The sequence below is a fragment of the Xyrauchen texanus genome, chromosome 17 (assembly GCF_025860055.1).
Source record: "Xyrauchen texanus isolate HMW12.3.18 chromosome 17, RBS_HiC_50CHRs, whole genome shotgun sequence".
Lineage (NCBI taxonomy): Eukaryota > Metazoa > Chordata > Actinopteri > Cypriniformes > Catostomidae > Xyrauchen > Xyrauchen texanus.
This window is the reverse complement of record NC_068292.1, coordinates 22,505,785-22,518,244: the sequence shown is the minus strand read 5'-3', so window position 1 is coordinate 22,518,244 and position 12,460 is coordinate 22,505,785. Positions and strand designations below refer to the sequence as shown.

Here is a 12,460-nt window from a genome sequence, read left to right as displayed (position 1 = left end):
ATAAACAAACTTTAACTAGTAGCCAAAGATGTACTGTTAGCTTTCCATTTCAGTATTCAGACCCGAGTCTGCAGCCCAGGGGAGATGTTTGGGGGACACTCTGACCTACACTGTACATTTACTGCCACACTGACAACTTATTGCTCATATTTTCCTCTGCTCCTCTTGCTTTCACAGTCATTTTCTGCTGCCTGTCACATAGGTGTCCTTTGAAGAATGAGGAGAGGGAGCTAGCCAAATGTTGAATGTTACCGTGCTCGCACAGTGTGCGAGTGAAAATCATTAGTTGCTTTTTTTTTATATACAGTCTGTTAGTTGCACTTTGATAATAATTGCGTTAAAATTCAGAAGCTGCGACGTGCCAAATAGGGGGAACACTGGTTTATGTTATGTGCACGCCACCAATTGTCTGGCACTGCACTGCCGCACTTCAGAGTTCTGCCTCTTTTGTTCTGTCGACATTAAGTTACCAATTAACATTTTAGGAAATCGATTTGTGAATAGAGTCAGAATCATCCACTTCCGCATCGCAATGCATCCAAGTATTGATTTATTTACTTATTTCCCCCCCACCCCTTCTAACCACAGGGGTATTGATAAACATTTATTTTTCTCCTGTAGACACTGTATGGAATGTCCAGTGCACAGAGAACTTTGCAGTGTGAGAGCCAGTCAGACAGCTACCCTGTAACCACTTCTTTCATTCAGAATGGCTGGAAATGGTGAGTCATAACAAAGAGAGTTGAGCTTTTGTAAAATAAACTCCCAAAACAGATCCTTAATGACATTTAGTACTTTATATGATATTCACAGTGCTCATTCAGGTATTGGGACCTAAAGGAATTTTGAACATGCTTTGGCTACCTGGTAGAAACATTTATGTGGGGTCGACTCAAAATAGGTTAATGACACAGAACAATAAGCTCTTATAAAGAATTTTGCCAGCTTTACCTTTTAGAATTGCCTTAAAGGAATGTCAAATTACAATCAACTATACATTATTAGATGCTAAATGCAGAATTAGATCACCCATACTGAAGTTGCCCTACTATAGCAGTCATTGAACATTAGCAGTGGGGGATTTTGCTGAGGTATTTTTGACTTGCCAGACAATGGTCAAAGAACAGCCTGAGCATCGTGTGAAATGGGACTAAAATAAGGAGTCCACTTGTTAAAACTCTTGTGAGAGAACTGCCCAAAGCTAATGTAATCTATATTCTGTTCTATGGCCACATAGCATGTCCAGTGTGTAGGAAGAGTTTAAACGGAGAAGACCGCAGCAGCCAGACCCCATCAGAGTATCCACCCTTTCCATGGACGCCGCAAACAGGAGAGATCGTCCTTCTGAGACTCCTACCGGTCATCCCTCGGTTCTCCTCGCCTACATCAAACACGCTGAGAAGACAAAGCGCTTGTCACGTTCTCTTTGCTATCTGTTGCAGTCATAATCATCTCAGTCTGATATTTCTTTGTATTTTTGTTTAATTTATTTAATTCCTTTCTGCACCATGTAAACAGTTACCCGTACAGACGTCCTAACAGTAGGTTGAGTTCAAGCCCATGTCTTCTCTACTTTCACCTCTCAAGCAACTCCATCTTTCTTGAAATGCACTGCTGCAATACGCTATTGTGGGGAAATGCCAGATTTTATATCATACCATGTCCTCTTTACACATCCGAAAATTTGCTAAAACCTGCAACTGAGCACTCTGCGGCATATGGGATGGCTGTAGGGGTTTCTTTCACTCTTGGCAATTACAGGGTCTGGACCTAACACTATGAACACAACATAGCCCTGCAATAAATGTTATGTTTATGAAGGAAATAATAATATATTTGAGATTTTGTCAGGAAAATCTTGATCTCTGGTTCTTCTGGTGGTGTTTTATTGGATCGCATTATAAACCCATGGGCCAATGACTGGGTGATGGGCAATTGATGGGGTATCTTTAAAATGTTATGTTGACGAAATAAAAAACCTTTCTCATGATTGTCTAGCTCTGTGGGTGTTTTTGATGTGGAGTCAGATGCAGATAAAAACATTGTAACCTTTTCGGTTTATGAAATGGCTAAGTAGGCAGCTTCAGCAGAATTCACACTGTGCTTTCTTGTTGCTTTATGATATATCAATTAAGACTTAGTCGAAATTACATTCTTAAAATGGTTTCCCACCCCAAGCAGCTGGTTAAAATCAGGACATTGTCATTATTTGACCATTTCATCGGGATTAAGGGTAAAGGCTAGTCTAGTATGCCCCCCTGCTGGTCATAACCTACATTCAATAAAAATGTTCAAAGAGTAAAGTTTCATGTTTTCCAAATACATATTTATTACAATGGTCCGTATCCTAAACCAACATTTAGTGAGTACCACTGTTGTAACTTTGCAGCCACACAATTGTTGATGTAATGATATAAAACTAAAGATTGATGAATGGTGTCAAATGTGTTTTTTTTTTTTTGTTTTTTTTTTATCGAAAGAGGCAGTAGTGGAGCAAAAGGAGGCAATTTATCTTTATGAAAATAATTTACAACTTTACAATTTATTTTTAGTCTTAACTGCAATCCAAATATTACATTTTTATAAAGGCTACACACAAGAAAAGGACCAAGAAATTAGAGGATCCTTAGTATGTTAAATAGTGGCAGGCAATGCTTACAGAAATGATTTAACCCTACTACTCAGCAGCCAATGGAAAAGTACAACACCCACCCCTTCAAAGTGGCCAAATGGCTCAATCACATTGACGTGTTGTCTACGCGTTAACGCCATAGCACTTCACATGAAATTAAACCCTTCTTGTAAGATTAACCTATAGTATCTATTACTAAAAAGTTATATAAAAAATATATAAGTATTTTTTCATTCATTACTAATTTGTTATCATGACCCTCACTTTAAAATAATGGTCCAAATCATTAATAATTCCTTAATGTGTATGTGCTAACACTTGATTCATTACATATGGGTTAAGAAAAGACCTCCAGCTAAAGTGTTAATGTAGTACTACTAATTTGTCCTTCATTAATTCCTGTATAATTACATATTAATGTATTAGTGTGAGTTTAATGACCGTTATTACAAAGAGTTACTAAAATCTTTGTTAATGTCCTTAAATCATTAAATTATCATTGTAAATATTTGTTTTAGACATCTGTATTTTAATAACAAACTGGGAAAAAATGCTAATTTGATATACATTCAAAATAATAAAGCCAGTAAAACATTATTTACATAAACACCTCGAAACAAACATGCTGAAACTCCCCAGACATCAACCAAAACGCCAGATAAACATTTGAAATACAATATTATAATGACATTGAATTAAACTGGTTGGAATAAATTTTACCAGGTTTATATTCCAGTATATTTTATTTGATATATTTTAGAGTCATGTGGTGTTGCTTTGTGTAATTACTAACTGTTTGTATGTTTGTTTGATTTATTTGCAAACAATCTTGTTCACTGTGTTATAAAGTTCACTGCAGTCCTCAATGGGGTCCAGCTGTTGCTCCTCTGATGGAAGCGTAAGTCACGTTATCATCAGAATGAACCTGAAACAACATCATAGATGTCAAACAACGTGATTCAAATCACTGATATTGTTGCTGCATGTTGATAGTGATTAATTCTTTTGAGATACAAATTGAAAAGAAATGCATTTCAGCATAAAACTTCTGTAGAGACAGGATATAACTCTACTTGGTTTGGGAAATGTGCAGGTCAGGTCTGTTTTCTCTGAATGGGAAAGGTCAGTGGATGAACAGCGGATGTGGCCGTATCTACTCACATTGATCTTTGACACCTGCTTTTTTCCAGAAACTGTAACCAGTGAATAAGTCACATAATCTCTCTGCTGTTGGGTGTAATACATTACTAATTAATTCATTACTGTAATTAAATAAATATTTCATCAAAAAAAAAAAGTAAATTAAGGGATTACTCTTAATTTTCAGTAGTTTAATTACATTAATTGTGTTATACTGTACAGACTATAGAACAATTCTATATAAATAATAGTGAATTTAACATCAAAATTGAACATCTAAATGTTAAAATATATGTTTTCTAATTTAATGCTGCCCCCAAATATTCTTTGGCCAGTTCATAAAAATAAATTATTTGATTTTATATGATTTATTTGAAAGAATTAAAAGAACAATTTCATGTCATTGTATTTTTCATCTGGTCGATGTTGAAAAGGGTTTAAGACAGTCATTAGTAATAAGTAATGTGATTACTTTTCAGACATTGTAATTAGTACAGTAATCTAATTAAACTGTAGAAGATGTAATTAGCAGTTAGTAATTAATTACTTTTTTAGAGTAACTTACTCAACAGTGGTCTGCTCCTACAGATGGAAGAAAAAAGAAAACCTTGAAAGTCTCGATCAAATGACTCTTATAAACTCAAATCCATCTTCATGCAGTAAACATTTCCTTTTAAAGTTTGTATATGCAAATGAGAGAAACTATATACTGTGTTATATGACAGTCAGAAAATATATTATGCAGACAAACTCAAGTGTGTCACAATATGAGCCACAGGAAAATGACAACAGTAACTGTCAAATTATAAATATTAATATTTGAGCTTAATAAAGTTTCATCATTTTATTCACTTACATTTGCACCTGGGGTAGAATTGGAGTGAATCTCTCGTCTATTACCTGAAAAATAGTTGTGAAAGGGCCTCTTGTAATCTTTATTATAAAAATGTAAAACATGTCCCAATTCCAACTGCAAATACAAAAGTTCTTGCGTGTATCATGAATGGGCAGAAACTGTCTGGACTACTTTTATACTTTTCAAATCATTTTTTTCAACTCAAACTTCTTCATAATTCACTGTTTCCATGATACAACCTGATTTGAAATGTGAAAATTATATGTGAAAACAATGTGAAAATGAGAAACGCTGGACAACTTTAATTGAAGGTTTTTATAAAGATTTACCAGCTCTCTTTTTAAGGATCACACATAGAAGAACAGCAGGAAGGAGAACAGCTAATGCAGCAATCACAACAACAATCACAATCACTAAGAGAGAGAACAAAGAGTGAAACATTCAGATGTATAATACAGAAGATCATGTGTTACATTATTTTGATCAATAATAGATTCAGTGAAAGTGAATTACTGATGAGATCAGTGTCCCCATAGAAGTGTAAAACTAATCTGAGCTACTGTGTCCACTTTTAATTGTTTTATATAAACCGTCTGTTCTGAATGTTGTGATCTTGGAGAATTCCAGTATGTGAGAACCAGGGGTGTAAAGTAACAAATTACAAATACTCACGTTATTGTAATTAACTACTCTTTCCCAAGAATTATACTTTTATAAGTAGTTTAAAAATTGTACACTTTTGCTTTTTCTTGAATACATTTAAAGTGCTGTAACTGTACTTTTACTGGGCTATTTACTTAAAAACAAAATGGCACCTGCAGATCTAGCGCCAACTGTTATGGATGTGGAGAATGCCTCAAGCACATTTTAGAGCTGAACATAACCGGCCGCACCTGGAAGTGCTTTTCACAGTGAAAAAGGTCAATTGCTTGAATGTGGCGTGTGAGTTTAATTTATATCAGCATTAATCCTGCCTCTAATTTGAAGAAATCAATCACTGAGATTATGGGGCTGCTGTGAGAGATTAATGCAATGTTATCAATAGGGCTGGGCAATAAAATAATCTAGATCGGAAAAAAGAGACTCAATCCAACTTTTGAGTAGTTTTCTATATTTAGCCTGGGTTCTATATCAGGGGTGTTCATTACATAAATCGCAAGAGCACCACTGGTTGGTTGATCTAGAATCTAGATGAAATATAAAAGATTGCAACTTTTATGCCAATGGCCATCTTGGTGAGGATTTAATGTAAACGCAGTCGTTTATGTCTAAAGTGAATTTAAACAGCGGGACAAAAAGCATATTTGCATCAAAATGTCAGGCTTGAAGTGCACATTACCCTGTACCAAACAACTTCTCTCATGCCTTCTCTACCTCCTCTATTGTGCAGGACATGACGTACCAAGTGATTCTGCTTATTTAGCATTTTTCTGCATTCCTTGCATTGTTTGAACATGTTTTATGCACAACAATAACGCTCTGTCGGCATTAAGGGAGATTTAATGTAATTGTTTCATACATTGTGATTTTAAAATGGTGATCGGTGTATTGAAAATAACTTTTTAATCTTTTCATTTCTGTTGTCATGTCTCCCTTTTATGTTTTGGAATCAGATTCATGTTGTTTATCACAGATAAGTGATGTATTAGTTGACATACAGTGTTCATTATAATGGGGCATAGGTTTTGCAACTCACTACTCACTACTCATGAGTACTTTTAAATGAGCTACTCTTACTTGAGTAGTTTTTAGGACAGCTATTTTTACTCACACTATATTTTTTGGGAAGTAACAGTACTTCTACTTGAGTATGATTTTTCAGTACTCTTACTGGTTATAACACTACAAAAACCACTGAAATGAGACAATCATCCATTACATACAGTATATTTACATGTACCTTGTTGTGATGGAGGTACTGGTGCTTTGGAAGTCGAGGTCCTTTCAGAGATTGGGGTGAAGACTGAAGATAGTTTGTTATACGTAGTTGTAAAAGTTGCAACTTTGGAGGATGTATTTTAGTTCATGTGCACCATGTGTAGAAAAACAAAAATCGAACTGAATACAAAACATCTATTTATAAACAAGAAAACAACATCAAGGAATGCATATTTGTATTTCTTTTCCAATTCTTTTTCTTATCATTGTCTTCTTTAATTCATCAGCTGTTGTTGACTCTGTATCAGTGCAACTATAGTGTAACAGAACAGTCACATGACTGTATTGAAGATCTTCATCAGAAAACAGACTGTATCAGATATATTGTCACGCACGCTGTATCATTGTAAGAGCAGGAACAAAACAATCCAGATCACTGACATCTTTGATTTTCATTAAGAAAGAGTTACTTTGCACACAACAATCTGAGTAGATTTTCATTCTTAATTCCTTCATAGAGAAATCACTTATATTTGAAATATATATTTGAAAACATGGACATGTATTTTCTGTATGTAGAAGAACACGGCAAACCACTAAAGTGACATCAGTTCAGTATCTTGTGTAGGAGTTACTGTGTGTTTGACAATGACTCACTGTTGGTGACTGAACGCACAGGTGTTGTATCAGCTGGAGCTGTAGAAGATACATTGTTAAATAGTTAGTTAGCTCTATATTTTACAATATGAACATTATAGTTCATTACATTATAATCATTTCATAAATATTTGCATTTTTTCTGGTCACAAAGTGTATCAAGATATCGAAATAAAAAAACAGTGGTTCTCAAACAGGGGTCAGGACACACTTGGGGGCCTCAGCACACTTCCAGAGCTCTTAAAATTATTGAAATTATGAAAGATTATTATTATTTGTATATAATTATTATAATTAATCTTCCTGAAAATGCTCAAATGTAAAAACTCCCTTCAACTTCAGACATTGCACTCAATGATCTCATGGATCAGGGACGTTTTTAGTGACAAACAGGTTTAAAGGTTTAAAAGTACTGAGGTAGTTTTGTTGCTGTTCAGTGTTTTAGCAGAAAATCAAATATTTACTTTTGATCAGTAACTTGTTTCATGACAAGTACTTTGTGTAACTTATTTTAGTGTTTATGTTATGTGTCCTAGTTTAATGTTATGCATGTGTAACAGAGACTTCAAAAACTGATAACAAGATTGTTTTCTCACCTGAATACTTGACAGAATAGCTGAATGAGGTCTCCACTTTAGTTCCATTTTTAACTTGACATGTCCACTTTCTGTTGTTGTCTTCATTCAGGAGTTTTGTAGTCAGAGTGCTGATACAGTGTCCTGATGATATCTGATATCTGGAGTCTGTCTGCAGATCAACACCAGCCTGATTCACCCACAACAGCTGAATTCCCTCAGTATGGACATCACACAAATCATATGAAATCAACTGACAGTAGAGAGACACAGAACTGTCTGGTCTTATCTCAGTCTGTGTGAATGATGGAGAGACTGAAACAGAAAATAAAACTGAGATGACATTGAAAGATTTCAGTAAAATGACTGTAAAGAGAGAATGGCGTCCTGTATAAATCAATCATAAAATGAACAAAAATACTGACCATGAAGAAAATGCAGATAAACAGGTGCATCATTTCCTTGATGATGATCATTAATATATTGCCGACAGGTGTAAGATCCATAATCTTCTTTTGAGGCTTTATAGATGATCAGAGAGCAGTCAGACCCCAGACTCAGTCTCTCGTGTCTCTCTATGTTCTTCTTCTTCTTCTTCCCATAAGCAAACAGTTCAATTGTCTCTGAATTTCTATTATTATTATAGATCCATGTAGTTGTGCTGCAGTCAGAACCGGCATTATTACAGGGCAGAGTGACATTTTCACCAGAACTGAAGATCACATGAGTGTCTTTCACTCCACTGGTACCTGAAACACACAGTAAAGATGGACGTTCATATTGTAATCTATTTTGACATTTTGATTTCATTAAAATCATTTTTAATAGATACATATTCACATTATCTCATGTACAAACATGTTTTAGAGCATATACAGATTCATTTACCTTTTAGAAGTGAGCAGATCATTTTCAGCACCAGCAGAAATATGTGACACTTATTAGCCATTTTCAGTCTCTGTCCGTCTTTCTCTTCATGATGTAGTTACTGTTCTTCATTTAAATATGATCAGCTCTTCCTGTGGTTTTATAACTTCCTCTGACCTGAGCAACAGTGTTACAGAAGTGATGAAGATGTCAGGTCTGTGTCAGCTTTATTTTTCTGCTGTCTGATCCACACAATGTTACCAATGAAATAAGTTCTCCTGAATCTTACCTCTTAACAGCCATGCTATTAAACTCATGAATGATTATAAATGAGGTCATGTAATAGATTATAATGTGTTAGATTACCCCAAAATGTAAAATGTTCTCATTATTCAATTACCCTGATGCCATTCCAGATGTGTTTGTCTGTCTTTCTTCATCAGAACACAAATGAAGATTTTTCCTCTACAGTGAGTATGAGATGATGCCCTCAGGTAGAAGGTACAGGTTACCAAAATGTAGACTAAATATGTTTACATTTTCATTTGTACCACTCTCTATAAAAATATTGAACAACAACACATAGGGTGTGTGGGTTAGTTTTTTAAGGTGGTAAATTATGTGTAGGTAATTATGTATGTGTTATGTATATTGTGTTGCATCTGCTATCTCGAATGCCCAAGATGAATTTCTCCGTCAGGAGACAATAAAGGCTAATCAATCAATCGGTAGAAAAAAGGGGAGAAAAAAAAAACTGTGGTTTTACTACAGTAACAGTATTAACATGGTATTTTGTATAAAATCATAGTAACCACAAATTGAACATAGTTGTTACTATATTAACACCATGGTCATGTGGTATAACTATGGTTAATTGCATTAAAACACTGGCTTCTGCCAAAAAGAATTCATTTTAATTTTTGGGTTAATTTTACTCAGATCAAACCTTTCTCTCAACTCCCAAACCATATTAACCTTTATATTATTTTTATTATTATTATAAGTAGGATTAATTGAAATTCTAAAAAACTTTCAATGTTTTATTTTATTGAACCACCACTTTAAAAAGTCTGGAGCACTGAAATATTATTGAATCCCAGGAATAATGCATATGTGTTCAAATGTTTTCATCCATCTGACATCAGAAAGTTGTGCAAATATGGAATTACTCAACTCAACTTTATTTCTATGGGCCATTCTACTGAATTGGTGCAAACTGCAGTCCCACAATCAAAATAAATATTAAAAAATATATTTATGAATTCCAATATTAGATGTGTCATGAGAATGTTATGATCTATTAAAACCCCAAGGCATTAATTAAGATAATAATAATCAAAATATATTCAAAATCATAATTTAGACAGTTTTTCTATTAGGAGTTGGATGTCACAAACCTTCACCCTTAAATTTCAACGTAAAAATAATACATAGTAATTTTCTATTTTATTTTATGTTTTTTTTAAAGGTAATTTTAATTTCTTTCAAAGTTAAAGGAAATTATTCATATTCTATTGTTGGTTTAACTTTTAAATAATTAAACTTTATTTTAAAAAATCTGTCAGTCATTTTTGGTTTAATACTAATATTATAGTTGAGCCTTTTATTTTTAAACTGAAAACACTTGATTTATTATATTAAATGAGTTTTCATGTGAATGGAAAACAAGCTGTAAGAGTCCTTAACTTCAATGACAATTCAAAAGTTGTGTTTGTCCTTCCAAATACGGATGATAGAAACAATTTTTATGTATTATCATAAAATGTTTGTGTTTGTAATATTTTCAACATAAATCATTTTCTTTTTATAATTATTCAAAATATTTTAGTGAATATTTATGACACTGTCAAATTGTCACTACTGAAACAGTGTTACTTCAGAAATAAAGGAAAATTGAGTTATAACTAAAAGTTTATGATAATGATTGATTAAATATATATTTAGTTTCATGAATCATTAACTCTCAAATCAGTATCATTAAAGTGTATTTTACAGAGAAAATCTGTAAAATTTTGTAAACTTATAAAAGAAACTTTGAAATTTGTTTTAATTTTAATTTTTATTATTTGTCTATAAAAATAGTTTTAAAAAAAACATTAAAATTATATTTCGAGTGGGAATGGAAAAAAAATCTTTATAGATCAATATAATCCTTTTTATTTTGGTATATTTCTATGATTTGGTAGTTACATATTTTGGGAAAAGAAAAACACATATATTTTGAAAATATAATATGAAAACCGACTGTTCTTTTACTAGATATTTGTCCCTTAGATATGGTACAATATATTAATGTGGACAAAGTTTTGGGGTAAAAACATAAATAAGAAAAAATAAAAGAATGTCCACATTTGAGTTTGCACCAATTCGGTAGAATGGTCCATTTAAAACAACAGAGTTTACCAAAGTAATTCACAATTATAAAATGTAAAACATAGCATTGTAAAATTACCACAAACACAAACACACCAGTAATCTAAAACTGTATTTCTACATCTAGATGCTGACAATAATGTTTCATATAAAGTAATGACTATATTAGTGCATAAAAAAATTAAATAACCACAAATTGGGATATTCAGTTATACTGTAAAAAATCCATAATGATGAAACGATATTTGCATCAGAAAGAGCTTTATTGATAAGTATGTTCACACACACAAATAATTTGTCATGGTGACAAATGAAACCATATATACATACATAAAAACATATACATTTAAACATATATACATACATAAAAACATAAACATTTAAACACATAGTGACATAAAAATAAAAAATATAAATAACAGATGAAAAAAGAGAAATATACAATAAAGCAATAATGTTGTTTGAATATTTTATATACAGATATGTTTAGGTGATGTAAAGTACTGAAGAAGAGGTAGGATATGTTAAAGAACATAAATGAAATATGGATATAAGTAGGAACGGATGGATTGAATATTGCACATAGTTGTATTGACAAAAGGAAAGTCTTTTAGGGGCAGTTTTATCAGTTCATGAGGTGGATGGCCTGAGGGAAGAAACTGTTCCTGTGTCTGGCTGTTCTGGTGCTCAGTGCTCTGTAGCGCCGGCCAGAGGGCAACAGTTAGAAGACAAAGTGAGCTGGGTAATAAACACTGAATAGTTATCATTTTTTTGTTTTGTAGCTTCTTTATAAATAAAATCACTGGCATTAAATCCAAGATTCCTTCGAAGTTACCCCAGAATTTCCAATATAAAATATTCGTCCTTCCTGGTTTTCTAATTTTCACTCTATAACACACTCTGAGTTGTTGGACATTATTTCCAGAATGAAATCAACCACCTGTTCTCTTGACGTTATCCCTACAAAGTTGCTCAAGGTGGATTCTGTTACACCTACTGTGCTCTCTATTATTAATGGATCCTTACAGAAAAGTATTGTTCCATCCTGCTTTAAACATATGGTCCAGCCTTTACTCAAACCTAATCTTGATCCTTCTAACCCCAACAATTATAGACCCATCTCAAAATTGCCATTTTTGTCTAAAGTATTGATGAGGGTTGTTTTAAACCAGCTATCTCCTTATTTACTTTCAAATGATATTCTGGATCCTTTTCAGTCAGGCTTCAGAGCTAAACACAGTACTGAGTCTGCTCTTCCAAGAGTAGTAAATTACCTTTTACTATCTGTAGATTCTGGTAACTGTGCCATTCTGGTATTACTGGACCTAAGTGCAGCCTTTGATACTGTGGATCATCGTTTCCTTCTAAATAGGTTAAATCTCGAGGTCGGTATCCGTAATGCTGCATTAAAGTGTAGACACTCCTATCTCACTAATAGGAGTTTTTCGGTGGAAATCGGTGACTTCATCAAGTATAGCTCCC

At 33.3% G+C, this 12,460-nt stretch overlaps 1 protein-coding gene across 1 annotated transcript; it reads right to left on the bottom strand.

Moving 5' to 3' along the window:
* Positions 1-2,994: 2,994 nt before the first annotated feature.
* LOC127658471 (uncharacterized) lies at positions 2,995-8,752 on the bottom strand. The gene is made up of 9 exons (XM_052147794.1): positions 8,627-8,752; positions 8,164-8,487; positions 7,760-8,053; positions 7,164-7,202; positions 6,529-6,630; positions 4,958-5,041; positions 4,629-4,672; positions 4,338-4,354; positions 2,995-3,557 (listed from the first exon to the last, which is right to left on the bottom strand). Exons 1-9 carry the CDS (start codon positions 8,685-8,687, stop codon positions 3,536-3,538), a joined length of 987 nt encoding a protein of 328 aa, XP_052003754.1. The 5' UTR covers positions 8,688-8,752; the 3' UTR covers positions 2,995-3,535.
* Between the last annotated feature and the right edge of the window lie 3,708 nt (positions 8,753-12,460).

Bases quoted from the DNA above. Each gene is read 5' to 3' on its own strand.
- LOC127658471 (XM_052147794.1), bottom strand. From the start codon at position 8,687: ATGGCTAATAAGTGTCACATATTTCTGCTGGTGCTGAAAATGATCTGC. The intron at 8,054-8,163 runs GTCAGTATTTTT...TTTCTGTTTCAG, and splicing joins TTATCTGCATTTTCTTCATG to TCTCTCCATCATTCACACAG. The intron at 5,042-6,528 runs GTACATGTAAAT...TCTCTCTCTTAG, and splicing joins AGTACCTCCATCACAACAAG to TGATTGTGATTGTTGTTGTG.